The 27,105-nt window shown below is 40.8% G+C and overlaps 1 protein-coding gene across 1 annotated transcript in view; it reads left to right on the forward strand.

The window, feature by feature from the left end:
- Positions 1 to 11,437: 11,437 nt before the first annotated feature.
- The window catches only part of MINDY4B (MINDY family member 4B), a gene marked incomplete at both ends in the record, with an annotated part of 36,181 nt that continues 20,513 nt past the window's right edge, over positions 11,438 to 27,105 (forward strand). The window contains 5 exons of the mRNA XM_084870752.1: positions 11,438 to 11,544; positions 11,791 to 11,818; positions 13,675 to 13,842; positions 18,953 to 19,072; positions 19,788 to 19,879. Of these exons, the coding sequence (XP_084726878.1) occupies positions 11,438 to 11,544; positions 11,791 to 11,818; positions 13,675 to 13,842; positions 18,953 to 19,072; positions 19,788 to 19,879 (515 nt within the window). The remainder of the gene's footprint in view (positions 11,545 to 11,790; positions 11,819 to 13,674; positions 13,843 to 18,952; positions 19,073 to 19,787; positions 19,880 to 27,105) is intronic.

Here is a 27,105-nt window from a genome sequence, read left to right on the forward strand (position 1 = left end):
AAGGCTACAATGTTGCAATTATAGAAGGTAAACAAATCCAAACAGAAATAGCAGCAGCCACTGAGCAAGCAGAAGGCTTGGCTTTGCTTCAGGCTACAAAGTTTCAATTGTAGAAGGTAAATAAATCCCAGGTACCAGGGCCTCTGCTTGGGTAGCAGGGGGCATGGCCAGCCTGAAAACTACCACAGGCCCCTCGCCCAGGCCACCACAAGTCCAAGAGAATCCCCACCCTGATCTAGGACACCCTTCAGGGCAAACCAGCCAGCCCCCACCCATGAACCTGACCTCTATCTGGTCCCAGATTAGAAAGGGTGCAGGCTGGGCTGAGAGACACCCTCCCTCCCTTGTGCACTGGGCTTCTACCAGACTAATAAGAATATGAATTAGGTTACTGGAACAGATTCAGATGGCTAGCCCCCCATAATATCTCATTTTCCCCATCATTATCACATCTAAATAATAGAATAGAATAGAGAATCCAGAAATCAACCCAAACCACTATGCTAGATTAATATTTGATAAAGGAGGCATGAACATACAATGGAGTCAAGACAATCTCTTTAATAAATGGTATTGGGAAAATTGGACAGATACATGAAAAAAAAAAAATGAAACTAGACCACCTACTTACACCATACACATCTAAAAATCAATAGATCTTTGTTATTATCAGACATACAATGTTTAAATGTCCTCGATTTTCTCATCCTTTTGTTTTATTTGTTTGTTTTGATTTTGTGGTATCCAAATAAATTCCATAGATTGCAATCATGTAATATGTCTCTTTTAATTATGGGTTACCTGGATTTTTATAAGAAAGACCAATGAGCTGCTAGCTTGTTTAAACCACTATTGCTTGGAGTGTTGTGACATCCTAACACCTCGCCTCTCCAGGAGACTGCAGGTGTCTGAGCCCAGAACCACTGCAGGCTCCAGCTTTCAGGACAAGCCTATGGCTCATTAGAGACCTGGGCCACCTAGAGCAAGGGCAGGGCTAATGTTCAGAGCCCAATTCAGTCTTGCGCCAAAACATTTTCAGTCTGTTTAAGGCCATCTATTAACCAGGACAGCTAACAGGACTCACTGAAAGTACCTGATTTCCCCTCAGAGTAGCTCAGGCCTGGTTCACCTAAAGCCTGAAATTTCTTTCCCATGTTGAGGAGCATGCTGAGATTTAGTGAATTTGTAAAATGGTGTTTCACAGATCCAACCTAGGACAGCGGTCAGCAAACTTTTTCTATAAGGGGCCAGATAATAATTACTTTAGTTTCATGTGGTCATACAGTCTCTGTTGCAACTATTCAATTCTGCTGTTCACTACAAAAGCAATCATAGATAATATGTAAACAAAAAAGTGTGTCCTAATAAAACTTTATTTATAAATATAAATTAAATTTAATATAGTTTTCATGAAATATAATATACAGTATATTAGTATCAATTATATCTTATAATTATACAGTGTTATACTATGAAATAGTATGGTATTTAGTGTCATAAGACATTATTTTTCTTTAATTTGCTTTTTACCATTTAAAAATAAAAAATAAAAAACATTTTTAGCTTCATGGCCCTACATAAATAGATGGCAGACCAGATTTGTTAGCCTGTGGGCCAAAATTTGCCAATCCCTGATCTAGACCAATCTTTTCATTACACTTACTGAGAATTAAACTGAAAACCAGAAAGGTGAATTAATTCATCCAAAATCACACAGCAAGTTGATGACACAGGTCAAAGAGGAGAATATGCAAAAACAGGAAATGCAAGAACTATTTGAAAGGCCAAAGACACAAAACGACAACTTATACTCCATCCCATGTGGATACACAATGACAACAGAAAGCTCAACTGCAGTGCCTGTCTCCTAGTAACCACAGCATCTCTGATGAAAGATTGCTCCAACTTCTTATTTATAACTTACTTCCCAATAGGGAGGGTGAGCGATTGTTTATATTTAGTTACAAGAGCCTGAGAAATCCTGACCTACCGTCTTAGGATAGACACAACCTTATGGCCACAGCTGCCAGGAGATGGAAGAAAACAAAAAGCTGCAATGCACAGAGTTGTCCCTGACACCAACAAGAAGGGTCACATATAGCAGTCACTGCCTGTGCACCATAAATAACAGATGGTGTGCGGGAGACAGGAGGGAAGGGAAGCATTCCTATTTAAACCTTACGGAGGTGGTCATTAGGCAAACCTTCCTGAACCTTGTTCATTACTGGGAGCTTTTGTTAATTTGCCTGCTTTTGACTTAGCATTACTTTGTTTTTGGTTCCTAGAATTATGTTTCTGAGGATGAACTCTGCTCTCTCTAAAGGGCTTCCTTGGGTCCATAGAAAATTGGTGATCTGAGGTCTATGGAGAGAGCACAAAGATCTTGCACCCCCCTGGGTTTTGTAATAACTATAAAAGTGCAACAGTCCATAAGTAGACGAGGGTTCATGGGCCTGAGTCAGAGATTTCATGTGGAGTTAGGTAGAGTTGACAAATGAGGCCAAACTCAGAGAAAGTGGACACTGAAGGGGTTATCTGAAGTGTATCTAACGTGGTTCAATCAGCCCCCCCCCCCCACTTTTTTTTTGTTTTACCTCTGCAGGCTCAGAGAGGATAAGTGACTTCCATAAGATTATACAGCAGATTCTGAGTCCATAGTTCATTGATTACTGCTCCATGACCTTTCTGTTGCCTGAACAGCCTCTAAACTGAGGCAGAAAATACCTCAAAGCACCAACATGATGAATAGATGCAGCCTTCGCTTTCTTCCTTCCTTCCTTCCTTCCTTCCTTCCTTCCTTCCTTCCTTCCTTCCTTCCTTCCTTCCTTCCACAAATGCAAACAGACAACTATGTGTCATTGCACCATCATAGGACAGTAGTTGAAAAGTGACATTTTTTAAAAGAATGAGGGAGACAAGCTCTAAAATGGTAACCACTCCATTTTTGTGGTGCTTTTCAATTAATAGAGATCTTGCACCCCCCTGGGTTTTGTAATAACTATAAAAGTGCAACCAGGCAGGAGTTGTTATCGCTGTTTTGAAGAGAAACAGCTAAAAGTCATAAATACCAGCTATGTGCCACTGTCTAAAAGCTTCAGAGGTATTAATTAATGAATCCTCATAGTGACCCAATAAGATAGTTAAAATTATCATCCTCATTTTACAAGAGTAGAAACTGATGCACAGAGAGGTGAGATGTTTGGCCCAAGATCACTGCCAGTATGTAGATGTGGTAGACACACCTAGGGAGACCCCGACTCCCAACAAATCACGCTTCGGTGTAATACTCTCACCTAGCATGTTGGTGGGACATGTACTTGACTTGTTTCTTATCAGCAGAACATGGGATAAGGAAGGGCACCACCTTAATGATAAAGGGGTCAATTCTCCAAGAAGATATAACAATCCTTAATGTGTATGCACCTAACAACAGAGCATCAAAGTTAGTGAGGCAACCCTGGCCGTGTGGCTCAGTTCACTGGTGCATCATTCTGAACACCAGAAGGTAGCGGGTTTAACTCCCAGTCATGGCACATACCCAAGCTGTGGGTTCGATCCCTGGTAGGGGCACATACAGAAGGCAACCAATCGATGTTTCTCTCTCACCATCTCTCTCTCTCTCTCTTTCTCTCTCTCTCTCTCTCTCTCTCTCTCTCTCTCTCTCTCTCTCTCTCTCTCTCTCTCTCTAAAATAAAAGAAAAAAAAAGTGAGCAAAAACTGATAGAAGTTCAAGAAAAAATAGATGACTCCACTACCTTGTTGGAGACTTCATAGTTGAATTCAACAACATCATCAATGAACTAAATATAATTGACCTCTATAGACTGTTTCATCCAACAACAGCAGAGTACACATTTTTCTCAAGCTCACATGGGATGTTCACCAAGACAGATATTCTGGGCCATAAAACTCACTTATCATACTATAAGATGTTACGTTAGGGCCCACAATTTTGGATATAAAACATATCTATCTGGTTAAATTGTTGATCTCTTAGAGTTGTTACAAAACTTAAAAAAAAAATAGAAGTCATACAACTTCTGCTTTTAGACTACAATGAAATTAAACTAGAAATCAATAACAGAAAGATAATGGGAAAATTCCAAAATATGTGGAGATTAAACAACACACTTCTAAATTAAACATGGATCAAAAAAAAAAACAACAAATAAAACCTTGAGATAAATTTAAAAATACGTTGAACTAAATGAAAATATAACATGATTTGTCAAAGTTAGTGGAATGTAACAAAAGCAGTGCTTAGAGGAAAATTTATAGCATTGAATAAACATATTATAGAGAAGAAAAATATAAAAGTAACAATCCAAGTTCCCATCTTAGGCAACTAACAAAAATAAGAGTAATTACACCCAACTAAGATGAAGGCAATAAGTAATAAAAATTAGAGCAGAAATTAATGAAATTAAAAAGAGAAAATCAATAGAGAAAATAAATGCAACCAAAAGGTGGTTCTTTGAAAAGATAATCAGTAAGCCTCTAGCCAGCCTAACTAAGAAAAAAACTGAAAGAGAATACAAATGACTAATATCAGAAATGAAAGGATAATAAAGAAATACTATGAATAACTCTATGCTCACAAATTTGATAATCTGAATGAAATTGACCAATGCCTTGAAAGACCAAAACACACAAGAAAAGCCATTTGAATATAGCCAACAAAAAAAGGCAAAGGTGATGGGACATCACTCCCATGAAAATGTTATATGCAAAAGTGAAAGAATTTTGCAGATGCAATTAAGACCCCTAATCAGTTTGTCTTTCAGTTAATCAAAAGGGAGGTTATCCCAGGTGGGCCTGACCTAATCAAGTGAACTCTTTATAGGAGATCTTGGGCTTCCCCCAAGATCAGACTTGAAGCATCAGAGACCCCATTTTTCCTGCTCATCTTGAAGAAATAAGTTCTGTACTCACAAGAAAATGAATTCTGCCAACAGTTATGTGAGTTTGCCAGCAGACCCTGAGCCTAGATAAGAACTCAAGACCTGACCAACACTTTGATTGAAGCTTTGTGAGGCCCTGAGCAAAGGACCAGCTAAACTATGCCTAGATTCCTGACTCATGGAAACCGTGAAATAGTAAATATGTTGTTTTAAGCTGCTAAACCTGGAGAACTTTTTTATGCAGCAATAAATAACTAACACTGAACAGTCAGGGAGCAAAGATTCCCAGCCAAACCATCTGACTCCAGGACATGTACTTTAAATGTTGGTTCTCAAGTTTTTTCTGACTCCCAAATGAGAGGGTTGTTTTTCACCCCCAGACCAGTCAGTTTTCTAATTCTTCAACACCAACTAGATGTCCTCAAATTGAATTCCTTTCTTAACTACCTGGAGTTAGTCTCCACAGGTTTACGTGCTTGGTCCCACAAGACTGCCATCACTTCAGTAGCAAATATCAAGTCATCTGTAGTTCTGACCAAGCATCCATAAGTTGGGGGTTCCCACAACCCCCTCCTCAAGTACACTAATTTGCTAGAATGGTTTACAGGTCTCAGGAAGCCACTTTGCTTATGAATAACATTTTGTGATAAAGGATACAATAAATAGCCTGATGAAGAAGGATACAGGGAGCGTGAGGTCCAGAGGGTCCTTAGCATACAACCCTGGACCCAGTGGAGTTGGGGTATGCCTCTCAGCACATGGATGTGTTCACAAACTTGGAAGCTCCCCAAATCTCATTGTTTAGGGTTTTGTGTAGGTTTCATTACATAGTCATAATTGATTAAATCATCAGCCATTAGAGATGAACTCAACCTCTAACCTGTCTCTCCTCCCTAGAGATTGGGGTCTGGGGCTGAAAATATCAGACTTCTCATGAAGGCATGGTCTTTCTGATGACCACCTCTCATTCTGAAGTCATCGAAAGCCCAGCCAAGCTGAATTAGAACAAAAGACAGTCCTATCATCCTTGCAACTCAGGATATTCTAAGAATTTTTGAAGTTCTATGCCAGGCACTGGAGACAATGATCAAATATATATTTTACATCATACCACACTGGTCTTTAGGCCTTTTAGATGAGGACCGGGACTCACACCAGTGGCTAAATGATCAACAGAAGGCTACATATTGAGTTAGGGCCAATGCCCCAGTATTATCACTTAAGGACTTTTTACTTTTAGCTCTATCCCTGGCCCAAGCTGCAACCCCTAACATACATAAAGGCAGGGAAAATAAAACTTTTAAAAGAGCATTTTTAACATACAAGAGGTAAGAAAACATTGGTTATAAGTTAGTAATTTTCTCATAAATCATATTCATTTTGATTCTCTGAGGTAAGTAAAAGAAGATGCGGAAAATGAAGCTCCAAGGTTACTCAGTCAGGAAGAGGCTCTGGGACTTAATCCTGGACCTGACACCCTCTTTCTCCCCTGCACCAAAGAACAAAAGGAGACTTTGTCAGCCATCTTCCAGTTTCCAGTGAATTGGCAGACATCTTTTAGGAAGGAATATAATCAGGAAATTTCCATCTCCACAGAAAGTAGAAATAAAGAAAATGAATGATAATTAAAGCATAAAGGATTTAACTTAATCCTACGGAAAAGTTTTTCAGGGGTAAGGTTAATTAAACACTAATGAGATTTTGTTTTTTGTTTTTTTAAATCAACAGCTCTAAAATTCTGCTTCTGATTTCTGTTTATGAAGCATCATATGAAAACATCAAGGAAAAATGTTGGGGATAATTTTGCAAGCTAGTCAAAAATGCTTGCAAGCCCAACGTTTTTCAAATCTCAGTTTAAGACTAAATTGAGTAAATGACTAAAAGATCAGTCATAACTTTCCAGGAAACTATAGAAAATGTTAATAACATTAAATTTTTACACACCAATTTCCAAGTTTGGAATAAATACTAGCTTTTCTCATGAAATCAGTGCTATTGTTTTTTCAAAATGTAAGCAAAGAAAGCAAATGGATTAAGGCACAGATTGCTGCACTTACTCAGTGCATTTCCTTTATAGGGGAACAATCTCTACTGTCCCCTTCTACCCCCAACCCACCGCCTGGCTGCAAAACTCTCTTCCTCCCTATGGTCCCTGCTTTGTCCTTGCTCTTTCACTTTGTCGCTGCAGGCCTATTGCTACCCCAAGCCTTTGATGTGTCAGGGGCAGTCTTAGGGCAGAAGTTTTAGGTGATTTCATGTCATGTTGAGGAGGCAAGGCATTAAGAATATTGAAGGGACAATTCCAGAGTCTACATATTTCTGTATCCCTCCCTGCCCTATTTATTCCTCCAGACCTGGATCAGTACCCCCAATGCTATCTTTTCTTTTCACCCCACTTCTTACAGCCAGGCCTCCTACTCTTAACTCTTTAGACAAAATGCCCAAGAAAATGGTGGTTTCCTCTGATGTAGGAGAATCAGGTGCTTAACTCTTGGTATATTGCAGAGACCAGCCCTTTTATCTGTAGAGCCTTTATCAACATCTAACTGAGAAGAGAGAGAAAGATAGGGAAATAAAATCAGCATTTTCTTTATTGAGAAAGGTGGGACCATGAATTCTAAGTCAGAGATAAGGAATAAGAGGGGCTAGGTAAGGAATACTCAAGAACAACGATGAAATTTGACAATATGTAGCAAAATCTTTATAATTACTATATTTGATTCAGGGAATTAAACAATGGGAAGATGAAAAAGGTCTAAATAAGTGATATGCCATTTACATAGATTATCAGAAATCTCAGTATAGTAAAGGTATGAAATTATGCCCATTTCACAGATGAATAAACTGAGGCATAGAGAGATTAAATAATTTGTCCAAGGCCATAAAGCTAGTGGGAGATGAAACCATGATTCAAAACTAAGAGTTTGGACCCAGAAGCCATGCTCTATTCTCTCTCTCTCTCTCTCTCTCTCTCTCTCTCTCTCTCTCTCTTTCTCTTTCTCTTCCTGTCCCCTGAGCTCCCACGGTCTTTGAGCCACTGTCCATGTAGCACTTTCTCTTTTGTATGTGTCTGTTTCTTCCACTAGAAGAGCATGAACCACATCTTATTTACCTCGGCATCTCCAAGTGTCTGGTGCACAGGAAATACTCAAAATATGTTTATTAAACCCAAAATCTATTTTTGAAACAATAGAATGATTTATTGGTAAGCAGTCTAATCATTACAATTTATACTTCTGCCATCACAGAATTCTGTAAATTAGACACAGATGTAGCCCAAAATATACATTTTTAATAATGACTCTTAAGGAAAATAATTTTCTAAGTTTTGGGTTGTTAAATAATTTAAACAGCAGGCCCAGAATTTATTTTTTAATATGATTTTCTAAATGGAAAATTCATAGACATTTCTGACCATGATATTATTTGAGAGCAAAAATCAAGTAAGTTCTTATATTTTTTTTATACTGGGGGGAGCAATAAGTATTAAATACTGATACTACCATCAAAATTATAAAATTATAAAGAGGAAAACAATAAAACTTTTTTTTTTTAAAAAAAGGAAACTTAGAAAGAATTTTTATGCCCTTTATATTTACAATAAAAATACTAAATCTGGTGGAAATTTATGGGACCTATCAAGTGGTTAAACAACCACCAAAAATTAGCTCAAGAAACTAGAGGTGTAAAAAACTGGAAACCAAGGCAAAACTATGGACATTTAAATTCATCTCTGGTTCATGTAGTGACTTGCTGTGTTTCAAGGTCTTTACAATCCTATCTAATAAAAAGGTAATATGCAAATTAACTGTCACTCCATCACAAAAATGACAGTGCCCATAGCCAAAAGATGGCAACACCCAGTCCTCTCAGCCCCACCAGAGTTCCCCGGCCCTGCGGGAGGAAGGCGGCTGCTGAGAGTGGGCAGCTTGAGCAGACTGGTGGAATGCTTGTGAGGCAACCATTCCTCACCCAGCTGCAGTTGGGCCTCTGAGCCAGAGAGCCTCTGGGCAGCAGGCACGGAGTGACCAGGCCCCACAGAGTGGTACTGGTGCATGGATTCTACAGGGATTCCTGCAGCCCCTTGAGGGTCCCAGCATCTGCTCCCTGCAGCTTCTGCCAGGGTTTCTGTGGCCCCTCTTGCCTAGAGACAGGGCATTGGGGTGGCACTTCAGGCCTTGGGGTCATCCTGCAGCATGCAGGCCATGCCGGGCAGGACTCCAGGACTCAGACTGGAGGGGCAGAGCCTGGAACCATGGGAAGGACTGTAGGCGCTGGCCTTGTGGGTAGGGGCATGGCCATGGCCATGGGAGGGGAAATTCAGGCACAGGACTCACTAGAGTTCAAAGAAGGACCATGGGACAAGGAACCGACGTGGAGTCAGTAGAATGAGGGTGAACACCAATACAGAGGAGGGGCCACGGAGCAGTGTTACATGCAAAGATGTACCCTGAACGTGAGGGCGCACCTGTTCCGTAGGGCGTATGTAGCTTTGCTGCCCTGAGAGGTGTCATGAAGATAGTCTTGCTAGAAGGTGGTTTGAACCTAGGCAGAGGGCAAGGCCACGGCCAAATTACCACACAGATGCTCAAGACCCTGGAAGAGGCTCTGAGCAAAGCTGAGGTGCTCTTAGAGGGCGTGGCTTAAGGCGTTGTTGGGCAGATGGGGCTTAACGTGAATAAGCAAAATGACCAGACCAGTGTGAGGGGCATAGTGAGGTGTAAGGGGCCATAGCCAAGATGGCTGCCAACATGAACCTCATACCAGTATCAAGTGCAGGGGTTTGTGCTCAGAGCATTCAGGTAAGGTCCCATGGCCCAGGGATGAGGGGCGTGGGGGAAGAGTCCCATGTCTTGGGAGTTTTCGCACTATGAGTCACTAGTGTTATATATAAGCAGTCCCCTCCGTGCTGACCACTTGAATCATAATAAATCCAAAGGACCTCTTTTTCTTGACTTCTTAGCATTCCCAGGATTTTACAAAACTCATGATCAGAAATGTTTATAGAGAAAACTAGAGGCCCGATGCACGAAATTTGTGCAAGGGACTTGGCCCTCACAGCCCTGGCCAGCCCTCACAACCCAGGTTTTGTCCAGAGGACTTCCACTGTTCTTTCTAATTAGCATATTAGCTCTTTATTATATAGGGTGACCTCCATCTGAAGAGGTTCAACTGAAGTATTCAACCAAGACAGAAAAGATAAGAACACTTACTGGTAACCAGTTTTGTTTTGTTTTTCTTTGTTTTGTTTTTAGTATATTTTCATATATTTTTATTGATTTCAGAGAGGAAGGGAGAGGGAGAGAGAGAAAAACATCAATGATGAGAGGGAACTATTGATTGGCTTCCTCACACATACTCCATCCTAGAGATTGAGTCTGCAACCCAGGCATGTTCCCTTGACCAGAATCAAACCCAGAACCCTTCAATCCTTAGGCCAATACTCTATCCATTGAGCAAAACCAGGTAGGGCACCAGTTTGTTTTTTATGAACACCACTGTATTACTTAAGGTGCTATATAGAAACAAATCCAGTAAGATAGTGGAGAGAGAGAGAGATTTATTTTAAGAAATTGGCTCACATGATTTCCAGGCTGGCAATTCTGAAATGTACACACAGGGCCGGCTGGCAGGTGGAGACCCAAGGAAGAGGTGATGCTGTGGCTCAGATAGGAAGGTTGTTTGGAGGAAGACTTCCTTCTTCCTTCGGGGACCCCCAGTCTTTTCTTTTAAGGCCTTCAACTGATTGGATGAGGCTCACCCACACAATGCAGAATAATCCTCTTTACTCGAAATCTATTTAAATGTTAACAACATGTAAAAAATACCTGTGCAGCAACACCTCTACTGGTGTTTGACCAAAAACTGGTTACCATATCCTAGCAAGTTGACACATAAAATTAACAATCACAACCATCAATATTCCTTATTATCTCAGTTATTAAAACTACAATTTGTTTCTCCCTTAAACAAATCAAGCTAGTTCTTCTACAAACTGTGCAAGATTTCTGTGTACTAAAAATCTACAGCAAATTGACCTGTGTTTTCCTTGGCCTACATATTACTCAACTGTAGTTCATAGAGTTCTTTGATATAACAGGGTGGCTTTTACCATCTTTGGCTGCATATTTTCTGTTCACTAATATTTCCTAGAGGCACTTCAGCACTGGGTAGTATCACATTCCACCAGCATGCATCTCTCATCAATTCAAGTATCCCAGTTGCTTTGATACAGATAAGTAATTGCAATCCTTTTGTTTATAAATCTGTGTCTTGGATTAAACATTCATGGCATCTATATAGTGAACAAAAATACACAAAGTATTCCAGCTCTAATGAAAGTTTAATCAGGATCTGATAACGGGCTCACAGAGAGCCCAGGGTAGCAGCTGGGCTGTGATCTTGCTGGTCAAAGTAGGGGTAGCAGTGCTCACCTGGCCACCTGTGACAGCCACCACACCTCTCCACTGCCCGACCTCTCGTCCATTTTAACTACTTCCTCCTTCCATTTCTGTACATTATATAGCTAAACAGCTATGGCATTCCTGGACCAGGAACAAAGCTCCAAAGAGCTGGATTTGGAGGAGATAACTAGGAAAATTTCTTTTCTTGACAAATGGAGGGAAATCTTTAGTTATCACAGGTAAGATGCTCTCGTTTTCTCATTTTTCTATTTCTAGAAATAGAAGCAGAGGGATTTTAGGTATTTAAGTAATCATCTTTTACACTTGCTCCATGAAAAGCTTCCATTATCAATTTACATTTAAAACACTTCAGTCATAACTATTTGCAGAAAAAGACTTTCCCAGTAAGGCTGGGTTGAGGAGGTTTGCATGTGAGGGTAGAAAAGAGTAAGTAATTTTCTTGATGTTTTCTCTTTCATCTTTAGGTTGGGAACCAATAATACAACTTCTCAGGTAATTATTTTTCTCAAAGCCAATGTGTTTTCTTCTAGTTGTTTCTTCAAACAACCACGTTAACAGCAAAATCCACTTATTGTATGCACATAATGTCACTCAGGCACAGCATTTAACATGTGAAAACATACAGCTAGAAAGCCTGTTGAATATCTTTTCTTATGCTTTCTTTTTTCATACAAATCTCTTTCTATTTTCCTACTTTTAAGAGCTATTTTTTCATCATTAAAGCACTATATGGTTATTATTTTAGAAAAAAAGTAATATTAGAATCTAGGGTTCCCACTCTTGTGAAATGACGCTGTATTCTGAGAACAAAGAGCTCAGTGTCCCTGAGGAAAAGCAGTTTTGAAAACACTTACCTTTATTCAACTTCTGAGAAATTGTTTTCCTTCACCATTTTCAAAGGAGAGAAAGATGACGGAATTCTGGTATTAAGAAAGTATTTTAAAATCTGTTATACAATGTTAAAATAAAAAATGTTTGTATTTCATGTCACCTGAAAAACTTAGAAGGTAATAGACTTTATATTTAGATACTAATTCATTGAATAAACACAGCACAAAATATTAATGTGATTTTCAGTAGTATATGATATAATCAAACAATGGAATTATTAATACTTTAACCACAACACTAAAGCATCTTGCCCCAACTAATCTGTGATCAAAAGCCTTATTTGTGCTACTCTCTTAACCATAGTCTAAATGAGAATCAGGGAGATAGTGATTTTACTTTAGTTCTGGAAATACTAAATGGAGATAGTTGACATTTGGGGAAATAGAATGCTCAAATGATAAAACAATCTTTGAAAGAAAATAAATAAATAAATAAATAAATAAATAAATAAATAAATGCCAAGTAATACTTTATGCAGGTGGTGAAAACCCCTGGCACAAAAGTAAAGATTTTCCATTTGATTTACAAAAATGCATCTTATCCCATCAGTAGCCTGTGACTGGATGCTATATTTCTGAGATAAGAAAACATCTTCACCTCTAGGAACCCAGAAAAACTAAGAAAGCAGTTTCTTTCATGCTTCAGCACCAATAGGACAGATTTGTTTCATAACATTAGTGTAGAAGTTAAGTAAATTGGAAGAAGAGTTAATGCTAACATATTTAAATGCCATAAAATCAGTCACACAAAAATAAAAATAGATTTTTTTACCTTAATGATGGGGCATGAATTTTTTTTTTTTTTTTAAGAAGAAAATTAGCCCTAGCTGGTTTGGCTCAGTGGATAGAGAATCAGCTTGTGGACTGAAGGGTCCCAGGTTCGTTTCTAAGTCAAAGGCATATGCCCAGGTTGCAGGCTTGATCCCCAGTAGGGGACTTACAGGAAGCAGCTGATCAATGATTCTCTTTCATCATTCTATCTCTCTCTCCTTCTCTGAAATCAATAAAAATGTATTTTTTTAAAAGGAAGAAGAAAATTATACTCACATATTGGGGAATAGGAATCTGAGAAAAGTAAAAAGAGGTAACAACTTCATTTATTGGCCAGTTAACAATATAATAAAAATACCTTGTATAGACTTGAAAAAGTTACCTGTTATTTATAAGATGCTGTCCCCTCGAAACAAGACACATGACATTTATATTCTTCTCTAAACATTAATTATGTTTCCATAGTTGCACTTAACCTCCTTGAGTCACATAAATCTTAGGAGAAGCCCTTTTGATGCAGACATTGGGGTTTTTCTGCCTCTTTCATTGCTGTGTATCACAATTTTGAGACATCTTGAAAAGGGAGACAACATTTTCTGATAAAAAGTATTTCAGAGAGAAAGAAAGAAAAAGGGAGAGGTCATACAGCACTGTTTGTTTTGTTTTTGACGGTGGCATGTGACACAGAATCATGGAGGCAGCCATGTGTCTGCTGATAAGAGTGAAGATGGACCAGGAACCCCTCAGCCCAAAAGACAAGGACTCTTGCCATCAAGTGGCCCTTGTTCTGCTCCCAAGCCCTCCATCATCTCTTCAAAGTGGAACAGCTTTCCTGTCTCCCTAGCAATGGCCACAGTGAGTACAGCTTGTCAATTAAACATGAAATGAAACGTAATCTTCCCCAAGCTGGAGAATCTTATCTGCTGTCATGTGAGACCATTACGAAGATAAGACTACTGACAGTTGTTATTGGTGGAAGGAAGATATAATTAAAATGACTTATTTATAGTATTTTTCAAGGGCACTGCTGATGTTACAGTCTTTTCCTCCCAAACACGGAGTCTCTCTTTGTTCACTTCCTGGACCTGACAGTTAAATTTGAGGGAGTAAAGTCAGATGAGTCACCATATAAGGTAGGGTAGGGTAGATTGGCTGGAGAGTGCTACAAACATGTAAGACAATGTCGAGGGGTGAGACAGGCCCTTGTCCGAGTGTGGGCAGGAGGGAGGGAGGTGGGGAGATGTGCCAGACCCAGTCCTGGGCAAGAGTTGATCTCAGGAAAAAAAGATGTTCTTGGACTGCAAACTAATATGCAGATTTGAAAAAGAACATGATATATGAGGATCCAAGTAAATCTGAAAGTTTTGGGTCCTAAGGACCATTTGCTTATTTCAAAATTTAGCCAGGGTGGGTGCCAAAGGCAATGGAAACCCAGCTAGGAGGCTGGACCAACAGCAACTCACTGGACTAAACAGGCCAGGGCTGGAGGCAGGGCTTTGGCAAATGTCCCAAAGAACCAGCTGTCACGGTCAAAGAGTCACATTGGAAACGGGAAGCTCAGCCAAGGACGGAGTCAGGAAAACAGTACCTGCTAGGTGAGAGATCCCTCCAATTTCACGACCCTCCAATGTAGCCCCCACATTCACCTCATCCCCCAACTTCACACTGTATTCTAGAGCCTTGGGCAGAGACCTTTCCCAGGACCCTAAAAGCAAGAGGAGGAAGAAGCACCTCCTTCCTGACCCAGGCTGTCCTACACCTGGGCATGGGTGCAGAAACCTCCGGGCCGAGCTTGGCCATCTGAGCACACAGCAGCAGCAGGTGCCTGTGCTACAGCTCCATGGTCCGGCACCGTCCTCGGCCCCTGCTGAGGGGTTATTGAGGGGGCCTGGAAGCCTCCACCTGTTTTTTTTAATCCTCACACAGCATATGTTTACTGATTTGAGAGAGAGAGAGAGAGAGAGAGAGAGAGAGAGAACCTTCTATATGAGAGAAACGTGGATTGGTTGCCTCCCCTACATGGCCCAAGCATCATCCCCATCCCATAACCTTTTGGTGTATGGGGTGATGCTTCCACCAACTGAGCCACCCAGCCAGGGCTGTAACTGCTTTTCGAGCACAGGTGGAGCTGGCCAGAGCACAGTGTTTCCTACTCTAAATATGGCCTTTCCTTAAGCTCCCTAGATTTAGGAACTCCAACCCCTCCCCTACCTCCCTCACTCCATTGCTTTTTATCATGCATATTCTCACAGGCCCCACTGTCACATGTGCAGCACAAGTGTACTGGAGACTTATTTGCTCCTTCTCATCAAAAGTCTTTCCACCTCAATCCACCTTTCCTCCTCTAGTCAATGCCAGAGGTCACAGAAGGCAGGTCAGCAGGGCTCTCATAAGATGCTACACTTTGCTTGCTGGCCTCCCAGCCCTGGGTGGTGCCTTCACTTGTGTCTTAGGTCTCTATCTAGCGAATCCTCCCCTTTGGGTAATGAAGACAGTTGATGCGTCATCCTGTGAGTGTAACCAGCCTCTGTGGTCACACGGCCACACTATGCTGGAGGAACAAAAGTTAGAGCAACTAGCTGTATTTTACTGGCCAAGATAATGCTTCTAATGAATACCCTCTAATAAAAATGAAGTATTGAAATAAATGCCAATGAGAATATTACTTTAAAATTTATATATATGGAAGTAGGCTGCTTTTGTGTGAAAGAAAGAGAAACTATAATTCTCTACTGGTATTTGCCTGTGTGTGCTGCAGAAATTCCAGACGAGCGCACAGCATGGAGCCGTGGGAGCACGGGGACCAGAGGCTCGGGTGTGAGGGAGTCTTTCTCAGCGGCCTTCTTGTATTCTGGATTTTGAACCATGTGGATACACAATCTATTTTTAAAAACACACATACAAACTTTAAAAATAGAAAAATGCATTCACAGATGCTTCCAGAGTCTTCCAGTCTCCCTCTGTTCTGTGGAGGCAGTAGAGTCTGGATCCGAATTTTCTCCTTTCTCCACAAACATAAACACAATGCAATTAACACCTCCCCACTGACTTTTCCATCGCAATTCTCTACCTTTGGAAAAGACTGGGATACAAAGGAATCAGACCACTATAGCCTGAAATGGATTGATGAAGTATTAAAGAAGTCCCAGAAGTAGAGATGATTGATTTTTCTTAAAAAAAAAAAAAAAAAAAAAAAAAAAAAAAAAAAAAAAAAAAAAAAAAAAAAGATTTGGGCTTATTCCCATTATATGGGCCAGATGATAGGGTGTCCTTTAAATAGTGGTCCCATTGATTAAACAATCCCTGGACCTGAAGATGACACCTAGGGGTTCTCAATATGTTGTGTCCCAGGAGGTCATTTAGAAGCTTTGCCAATTCTACACGTTTTGGCAGTACAGCTGCCTGGCAAATTATCAGAGCTATTGAATCCTAACACCCACTGAATTATGCATTTTTGTCGCCATTCTGCTGTCTTCTTCCCCCTCTGTTTGAAATAGGCATGTGTGGGATTTCCTGCCATTCGCACACTCGCTTTGTTGGGAATCTGCTCAGGAAGTAGGGTTAGGTGAAGGGACCTAGTACCCTTGCTTTTCCCAGCTCTCCTACCTCTCACCTTTTGTGGCCCTATTTCCAATATCATAGCCTTCCTCCTCCCCCAATCTAACGTCTTAGGTGGATGTGCTGCAGTGAACTCTGGTCAGGACTGCTGGCCCAGGTGAGCTCATGGAGCTCTGCACCTGCCTCTGGCTCTTCCACCAGCCTCACGCCATGCCTTCCTTCCCTCCAGTGGCAATTTCCCATCCTCCTCCACAACCAGAGCCCTCTAGAACCCAACCCAGAACACACTCCTATAGCCTCTTTTATTGGCAACCAATAAGCAAACCTTGGTGTATTTGCAACTCTACCCAGCAGGATCACACTACACTGGCTGGACCGCATGTAGTGCTGGGAGAGCAGGTATTCTGGGCAGACTGTAATGAATAGATGAAGCTGTAATAGAGAATAGAGGGCAGCAGGCAAAGAGATGGCTTTTGGGGAGCAGGAAGCACAGCCTGGTGGCCCCAGCATAAGGTCTGGCCGATAGATGGGCCCCAGGTTATGTTTACTTCATTCATTAATTCACTGCTCTGGGTGATCCCCTGGAGAGGCATTTCAGCAAGTGTCATTCATGTGCCATTTCAGATGCACCCTGAGACTGACTGTAGTGCTCCCTCCTCCTCTGGCTTTCTGTCCAGTTTATCTAATGGGAACTCGGAAGGGAGCCTGGAGGGAGGGAAGGGAATGAAGTCACGTGCAAAGCTGGCTGGACCACTCCTCCGACGCAGTCCCCTCCCTAGGACTCTCCTTCTTGGTTCAGATAACCACTCCTCTCCCCTGCATTAGTCATTGTGGTTTCCCTTTAAGTAGCCCACACCGTTGTAAATAGTTCCTCTATTAAACTTTCCTCAAGTTAATCATCCTGACTTGAGAGAGCCACTGTTTCCTGCTAGGACCCTGACTGGTATATGTTGAAAGGCTTGCATTTGGGTCCTGGCATTGCCATTTACTAATTATGTAACCTTGGGCATCCCAATTAATTGCTCTGGGCCTCAAGATCTTTACATGTACAGTGAAAGGTTTTTTAAAAAATTATTAAACAAATGCTTATTGTGAGCTACTCTGTACCAGGCACTACTCCAGATGTGGACAAATCCATGGCAGGGCTCCAATCTCCTGGAGCTGGGTGGGGGCCGGGCCAGGGCAGAGCCAGGCAGGCTAGTAAGGTGGGTTTAGCTGCGTCCCCAACGAGATTCAGCCTGCTTCCACTGCAGAGATGGCACTGCTGCTATGGGGGCTGGGGGAAGAGGAAGGATCTGACCCTGGGGGTCTGCTCAGGCCTGCCTCCACCTGGGTCTGGAGTTGTAGGGAGGAGAGACATGCCCAACCCTAGTGAAGGAGGCCCAGCAGCAGAGGGCCCCAGGTGCCTTGAGGGGGCTGATGGGTGTTTGCTGGTGTGTTATTGTTGTGGGAACCCTTGGTGGGGATGGCGGGGGGGGGGGGGGGGGGGAAGAAAGGGGAGGATGAGGAGGGGAGAGATCAGGAATCAGAGGTGCAGACTGCAGCTACCCTGAGGCTGGGTCTTCTCCCAGTCCTGTCAGCCTCCCCGTCACCCCGGGGGTACGGGGCCTGAGGTAGGGTGTCTGAGCAGGAGGACTGGAAGAGCTATCCATGGCTGCTTTCTCTTCCTTTTTGCAGTCCAAGCTCATGTCAAGCACTCTCTAGACCCCCAGGAACTTGGTTCCAGCTGCCTGCCCCCTGCTGCACACCCAGCCTCCAGTTGGTCTGTCAATATGCAAATTGGTCATTACTGGGACACAGTAACAGACAATTAGCATATGACCTCTTTATATGTATAGATGGATTTCAGAGACAGGAAGGGAGAGGGAAAGAGAGATAGAAACATAAATGATTCGAGAGATTCATTGATGGCTGCCTCCTGCACACCTCCTACTGGGGATGGAGCCCAGAAACCAGCATGTGACCTCACCTGGAATTGAACTTTGACCTCCTGGTTCATAGGTTGATGCTCAACCACTGAGCAATACCAGCTAGGCTATTCCTTTTTTTCTGGAGCAAGTCATGAATATAGGGGCAGCAGCACAAGGACAGAGCCACAGCCTGGCATGTACTATGTGGAGTAAAAGGAGAGATGGCTAGCAATGAAAGAGGATACAAGGATTACATCAAATAGGGATTATATAGGTTTAGGGTTGGCATACTGAGCTTTTAGGATCAAATGTCCTCAGTGAACCTGACATGAATCTTCTGCACGGTACTTTACAATTAAAATTGAGAAGTGTAGCTCTAAATGTAGGAAGGGGCAGGCCACCTCCGTGGTTTCACTGCCTTAGTTAAGGTTGATGAGGAAAGTGCCTCAGAAGAATTCTCTTCCTTTGAACTCACTGTTTGAATTCCCTCCTCTCAGAAGCTGCAGCAGAGCCTCTTTGGAAATACGGTCTATGTCTTCAGCTGTGATTGGAAAAAGGCCTGTTTCAGGTTCCATGATCCTTTTTCAGACCTGGCTTTTGCTTTGGAAGTGGGAAAGGTAATAGCAGATGACAATTTTAAAAAACCCCAATTCTATATTCCTTATCTATGTTTCCTTTTATTCTCATTCATGTAACACATGTTTTCATTGTAATAACTTGTAGAAACATATCAATAATTTAAAATTTGAGATTAAATGATAACACTATTTAAAATTATAACTTACTGTCTGAGTTGTAACAAAGACTCAGACTTCTTTCTCTTCTCTCTCCCTCCTTGTAACTTCCAATTTTCCTGGATTTTTACCCAAGTCCTAAGCATCTCTGAAGATTTAGAGGCAGGAGATCTAGCAACTTCTCTCTGGCTTATTCAAAACCTTAATAATTCATGTCAGTGATCAGCAGACACACACAAGTTCAAGAGCTAGACATCTATTTCCTTATCTCCTACAAATATGCACGTTGATCTGAAGCAGGGGCACCAGGGAGTCAGGGTGGAAGAGAGCACATATCCCCAGTGTCAGTGCTCCACAAGGAAGTTGATCACTGCAGATTCCAGCTTGGCAGCAGCCCATGGAGAAGGGTGGGTCAGTGTAGTGCGATGTCCCTTGCTCAGTCTAGGGGTTGCTGTACACCAGAAGGGATGGGCTGCACGGAAGAACAGAGCATGATATCCATCTGCATGAGTTCTCCCTTGGAACATCAGCCCTGAGAGGCTCCATTACCATTGTGAAGCTCTGCTCCTAGCCTTACCATTCATCTTCCCCTTTGCAGGGAGGTGCCCAAAGTGTTCAGATGGCCGTGCAAGGATTGATCATCAAGTACTTGCTGTTTACAAGGGAGGAGAAAGATGGTAACTTCCACAGGTAAGAGGAAGTACTTGGAAGAGTCACTCATTTCATGAGAACCTTTATTTGCTAAATAATCACAGCAGAAATCCCTGGGTTCCCTCAGGAAGAAGACTTGCTCACAAACAAAAATGGGGCTGGTTCTTCCCTCGGAGCTGGGCGCTGTGATGGGGTCGGCTCTCCTGGGGTTACTCTCAAAGTGCGGCTGCAGAATAATGCTGACAGTTTTATGCTCTGCTGCAGATCACCCTGTCAGATAAAATAAAACACCAGGTCTTGGGTGGGCTTCCTTGATAATATTCGACAGGAAGTTTCAAACTAGCAATTCCAGGGAGGAACAAAATGGCAATGAAAACCCCTAATAAGTGAAGGACTAATTATTCCTCTCTAATCAGGCTGCCAAAGTACAGAGTTTGGTATTTGCCATTAGTTCAAATTACTTTATTCTTAGAAGTTAACAAACTCTATTATTTGCAAAACATTATGCTTGCTATTAGAGAAAATATAAATAAGTAAAAGGCATCTACTTTCCTTCAAGCAAGATAAGTCATCACCAAAACTGGAACTAAATTTTGAATTGCCAGGTTCTAAGTTAGTGAATTGCCAGGTTCCTTAGAAACAGAGTAAGCTGAAATTCCTTATACGAGGGGTTAATGAAGGGAATGCCCTCAGTTGAAACCTGGAAAAAAAGAGTGGGAAGCAGGATGAGGAAGGAGAGGCTGAGAAGGAATAGGATTCTGAACAGTGACTCTAAATGACACACTAGGTCAGATGGATTTAGTTGACATTACAGAATAATTCACCCCAAAACTACAGAATATACATTCATTTCAAGTGCATGTGGGTCTAAAGATAGACCACATGTTAGGACACAAAACAAGTCTCTACAAGTTCAAGAAGACTGAAATCATATCAAGCATCTTCTCAAATCACAATGGCATGAAATTAGAAATCAACTACAATAAAAATACCCAAAAACATTCAAACACATGGAGGCTAAATAGAATATCATTAAACAATGAATGGGTTACCAATGAGATCAAGAAAGACATAAAAAAAAACTTCCTGGAAACAAATTAAAATGAACAGGCAGCCACCCAAAATCTCTGGGACACAACAAAAGCAGTCCTGAGAGGGAAGTTCATAGTACTACAGGCCTACTCTAAAAAACAAGAAAAAGTTACAATAAATTATTTAACCCTACAACTTAAATAATTAGAAAGAGAACAAGAAAAACCTAAAGTGATAGAAGGAAGGAAATAATAAAGATCAGAGCAAAAATAAATGACATAAAGACTGAAAAAACAAAAACAAAAAATCAGTGAAACCAAGAATTGGTTCTTTGAAAAGATAAACAAGATTGATAAACCTTTAGACATATTTCATCAAAAAACAAAGAGAGATAGCCTAAGTAAATAAAATCAGGAACAAAAGCAGTGAAGTAACAACTGACAATACAAAAATACAAAGGATTATAAGGAAATACTATGAACAACTCTATGCCAATAAACTAGACAATGTGGATGAAATGGAAAAATTCCTAAAAAAATACAATCTTCCAAAACTGAATCAGAAAGAGCCAGGAAACCCAAATAGACCAATAACAACAGATAAAATTGATTAAAAAAAAAATCCCACAACTCCTGGCAAACAAAAGCAGTGGTATGGATGGCTTCACAGGTGAGTTTTACCAAACATTAAAAGAAGAACTAACACCTATCTTCCTCAAACTATTCTAAAAAATTCAAGAGGAAGGAACACTTCTGAGCTCTTTCTATGAGGCAAAAAATATCCTAGATAATGACACTACAAAGAAAGAAAATTATAGGTTAATATCCTTGATGAACAAGATGCTAAAATCCTCAACAAAATATTAGAAAATTGGATCCAGCAATATATTAAAAAGATTATATACCATGACCTAGTAGGATTTATTTCAGGGATGGGAAGCTGTTACAATATTCACAAATCAATAAGTGTGATACATTACATAAAGAAACTGAAAGGAAAAAAAATCACATGATCATATCAATAGATGCAGAAAAAGCATTTGACAAAAGACAGCACCCATTTTTGATAAAAACTCAGCAAAGTGGGAAGAGAGGAATCATACCTCAATATAATAAAGACCATAGCCAATAGACAAACCTATAGCCAATGTCATACTGAAATGGCAAAAACTAAAACCATTTCTCCTAAGAAAAAGAACAAGACAGGAATGTTCACTTTCACTTCTCTTATTCAACTGGAAGTCTTAACTACAACAATCAGATAAGAAGAAAATATAAAAGACATACAATTTGGAAATGGGGAAGTAAAACTCTCATTATTCAAAGATGATATGACATTGTACATAGAAGACCCTAAAGACTCCACCAAAAAACTACTAGCTTTAATAAATGAATTCGGCATTGTAGCAGGATACAAAATTAAAACCCAGGAGAATCCAAGATGGCTGCTCGGGTAGGCACCTAGCCGCAGCCGCACGCAACAATTTCAATAAAATACAACTAAAATATAAAATGGACATTACCCAGAACTACAGGAAAGTCGACTGACTGGAAATTCTACAACGAGAAGCAAGGAGAAAACCAGAGGGAAGCACGGAGGAGCTGTAAAAGCCCAAGGTACGGAGACACGCGGTGCGCGGAGAGGACGGAGCCGGAGAGGAGGGAGGCCGAGTGCCTGGCTGGCGTTCCCAAGCGGGAAGGAGATAAACACTCCGACTGTGCTGGGCCCCCAACTGCTCTGAACCCCCATTCTAGGCCAGACCCCGGGGACCCAGGCTCACACAGAGGGAGCTGGGCTGTAAGGCGGAACCCGGGGAGCAGCGAAAGGAGGTCCCAGAGGCACGCACACAGCGCGCAGAGAAGGGACGGCCGGCTGTGCCGCAGCACTGCCCTGGCGGGAAGGAGACAGGGGCTCCAGACTGCTCTGAACGCCATCTCCAACTCCACTTCCAACCGAACTGAACCCCAATACCGGGCTCATTGTGGGAGAGCATAGACTGTTTGGTAGCAGGCGAAAATCGAGGGCACCTTTCTCTCAGAGGTGCTTGCAACAAGTACTGAAGGACCCTGAGTCCCAGGAGTCGCATAGGGCGGGGCTGACGGAAGCCAAGGCTGTAGGCTCCACCCTGATACCCCGCCCCATCAGAAAAGCTGCCTGCGAAAATGCCTAAACCAAATAGATCACAAATGAAAGAAATGGAGGACAAAAAGCGACTGGATATAGAGTTCAAAACCACACTTATAAGGTTTTTCAAGAGTCTCCTAGAAAAGGCCGATAAAATAAATGAGACCTATGAGGATATGAAAAGGAATCAACTAGAAATAATAAGGGATCAACAAGAAATAAAGAATACATTGTCTGAAATAAAAAATATTATACAGAGTCCTAAAAACAGAATAGAAGATCGCAAGAATCAAGTCAAAGACTTGGAACATAAAGAGCCAGAAGACACTCCTCTGCAGAAGCTAGAAGGCAAGAGAATCCAGAAAATTAAAGATAATGTAAGAAACCTCTGGGACAACTTCAAACGATCCAACATCAGAATCATGGGGGTCCCAGAAGATGAGAGAGAGCAAGATATCGAAAACATACTGAAAGAAATAGTGACAGAAAACTTCCCCCACCTGGGGAAAGAATTGGACTTACAAGTCCAGGAAGCACACAGAACTCCAAATAAGAGGAATCCAAAGAGGACCACACCAAGACAAATCATAATTAAGATTCCAAGAGCAAAGGACAAAGAGAGAATATTAAAAGCAGCAAGAGCTAAGCAGGTGGTTACCTATAAAGGAGCACCTATACGATTGTCAGCTGATTTCTCAACAGAAACCATGCAGGCCAGACGGGAATGGCAAGAAATATTCAAGGTGATGAATAGCAAGAACCTACAGCCAAAAATACTCTACCCAGCAAAGCTATCACTCAGAATCGAAGGTCAGATAAAGAGCTTCACTAATAAAAAAAAGCTAAAGGAGTTCATCACCACCAAACCAGAATTATATGAATTGCTGAAGGGGGTTCTCTCAGAAGAGAAAGTAAATAAAGATAAAAATTATGAACAACAAATACGTAACTATCAACAAGTGAATCTAAAAACCAAGGAAATTAAAAAAAAAAAATCTGATGAACAATATTAACTGTTGAATATAATAGAATCAGAGGTATGGAAGGGGAGTGAACTGACGATTCTTGGGGAAAAGGGGAGAGGGGAATGTGGGAAGAGACTGAACATAAACTGTGCACCTATGGATGAGGACAATTGGGAGTGGGGAAAGGGCAGAGGGTGGGGTGGGAAGGGGGGGGGGAAGGAACACTTGTAATAATATGAACAATAAAAATTTATTAAAAAAAATAATAATAAAAATAAAATAAAATAAAATAAAAATTATCAATAAAACCCAGAAATAAATGGCATTTTTATATACCAATAATGAATTTTCAGAAAGAGAAACTAAACAAACAATCCCATTTATCACTGCAACAACAACAAAAATTAAGATATTTAGAAATAAACTTAACCAAGGAGGTAAAAGACTTATATTCAGAAAACTACAGGATATTGAAAAAAAGAAATAGAGGAAGATATAAACAACTGGAAGAATATACTGTGTTCATGGATTGGTAAAATTAACATCATTAAAATGTCCATACTACCCAAAGCAATCTATAGATTCAATGTAATCTCTATTAAATTAGCAACAGCATATTTCACAGATTTAGAAAAAATACTCCAAAAATGTATCTGGAACCTGAATAGCCACAGCAGTCTTGAGAAAGAAAAACAAAGATGAAGGAAACACAAAACCAGATATCAAGTTATACTACAAATCCAACATAATCAAAATGCTGGTATTGGCACAAGAACAGACATATAGATCAATGGAACAGAACAGAGACACCAGAAATCAACCCAAGTCATTACACTCAGTTAATATTGGACAAAAGGAGGCAACAGCATACAATGGAGTCAAGACAGTCTCTTAAATAAATAGTGTTGGAAAATTGAACAGATACATGCAAAAAAAGAAAGAAAGAAAAAGGAAAAAAAAAGAAACTAGTTCATTTTTACACCATACACAAAAATACTAGTAAGCTCAAATGGATAAAAGATGTAAATGTAAGTCATGAAACCATAAAAATCCTAGGGGAAAAAAAAACTATAGGCAGCAAAATCTCAGACATCTCTCATCACAATATGTTTGTGGATATATCTAGGGCAAAGGAAACTAAGGAGATAATTAACAAATGGGACTACATCAAAATTTTAAAAAGGCTGCATAGCAAAAGAAACCATCAACAAAATGAAAAGGTGCTGGAAAAAAATTTCATTGTATGGGAGAACATATTGATAAAAGGTTACTATCCAAAATATATAAGGAATTCATGCAACTTAACAAAAGGAAGACAAACAATCTAATTAAAAAATAAGCAAATGATCTAAATGAACACTCATCCAAAGTGACAAATAGATATCCAAGAGACATATGAAAAAATGCTCAGTCACTAATCATCAGAAAGATGCAAATTAAAAAAAATAATGAGGAATTACCTTACACCTGCCAAAATTGCTACCATCAACAAATCAACAAATGAGAAGGGCTGTAGAGGATATAGAGAAAAAGGAATCCTAGTACACTATTGGTGGAAATGCAGACTGGTACAGCCATTATAGAAAACATTATGGAGTTTTCTCAAAAAATTAAATATGGAACTGCCATTTGACCCAGTAATCCTTAGGAATATGTCATAAGAAACTCAAAACACCAATCAGAAAGAACATATGCATGCCTAGGTTCATAGCAGTGCAATTTACAATAGCTAAGATCTGGAAACAGCCAAAGTACCCATCAGTAGATGAGTGGATAAAAAAGCTGTGGTACATTTATACCAAGAAATACTATGCAGCAGTAAAAAAAGGAGAATCTCTTACCCTTTGATACAGTATGGAGGGACCTTTTAGAGTATTATGCCAAGTGAAATGGGCCAAAGAAAGACAAGTATCACATGATCTTACTCATATGTAGAATCTAATGAACAAAATAAACTGATGAACAATATTGAACCAGAGACATAGAAGCGTGGGATAGAGTGGGTGGGTATAAAGAGATTAACCAAAGAATTTGTATGCATATATGCATAACCCATGTACACAGACAATAGTGTGGTGAAGGCCAGGGGCAGGGGGTGGGGAAGGAGGGCAGGCTAGAAGCAGTGAGTAGGGAGGAAGGGGACATATGTAATACTTTCAACAATTATAATTTATTTTTTTAAAAAGAATAGGATTCTTGTGAAGTCTAGCCTCAACCTGATCCCCGGAGCTCGTTGCCCATCCACAGCTGAGGGAGCAGGGCTTTGGTACCTCCACTCCATCAGGCATCGGCCTTGGGCATCCTGCAGGAGAGGCATAACTCCTCGTCCCCTCTGGGCCAGGTGTCTCCAGTACTTCAGAGAAAGTTGAAAAGTAGGAACCAGTAGCAGCAGTACTGGAAGCAGCTGGGTGATATGTCCACCATCTAAGTAAAAGGGATCCCAGGGAATCTAGATGGAGTGCACACAATTTGCTGCATGAATGTAAAGCATTTAGCACAGTCCTGGCTTGTGGCAAATATGAAATACATGGTGATGAGTAACTGCTGTGATAGTTCAGCTCCATGAAGCCTCCCGTACCTTTCCAGCCATGCGTTCTCTCTCCTGTACTCTCACAGCACTCTCTTTTGTTCTCATTCACCTCCTACTAGGATGTTGGAGTATGAGGCTCCTTGTGACTCATTTCTGTATTGCCACAGAACTAGGTGGATTCTATAAGTTATTAATGAATTAATTAATTAAACCTAGTGTGTTTCTTCATTGGGAGAACAATTGTCAATGTAAAATACTGAGAAAACAGGCAGAGTTAAGTACATGACTAAAGGTGGGTTTCTATTTCCTGGGAGGTTGGGAAGCCTGAGATTATTATTCAGTGGAGTGTAATGGTTAGGACTAGGGAATCAGGAGCCAGACTGCCCACATTCAAATCACTGCTCTACCACTTTAAAGATGAATGACATGTCTGTCTTAACTTCACCTCTAAAATGGGACTAGTAATAGTATCTACCTCGCAGGTTGTTGTGAGGACTAAATGAGTTGATATGTGTGAAGTGCTCAGAACAACACTGGGCACAGTGAGTGCCAGTGAGTGTCAGCTCCGGGTTAAGGCGGGCAACCTGAAGTAGACTTCCAGTGATGCCCACGCT

This window comes from Pipistrellus hanaki (genome assembly GCF_964339955.1).
Source record: "Pipistrellus hanaki genome assembly, chromosome: 2".
NCBI classification, from domain to species: Eukaryota; Metazoa; Chordata; class Mammalia; order Chiroptera; family Vespertilionidae; genus Pipistrellus; species Pipistrellus hanaki.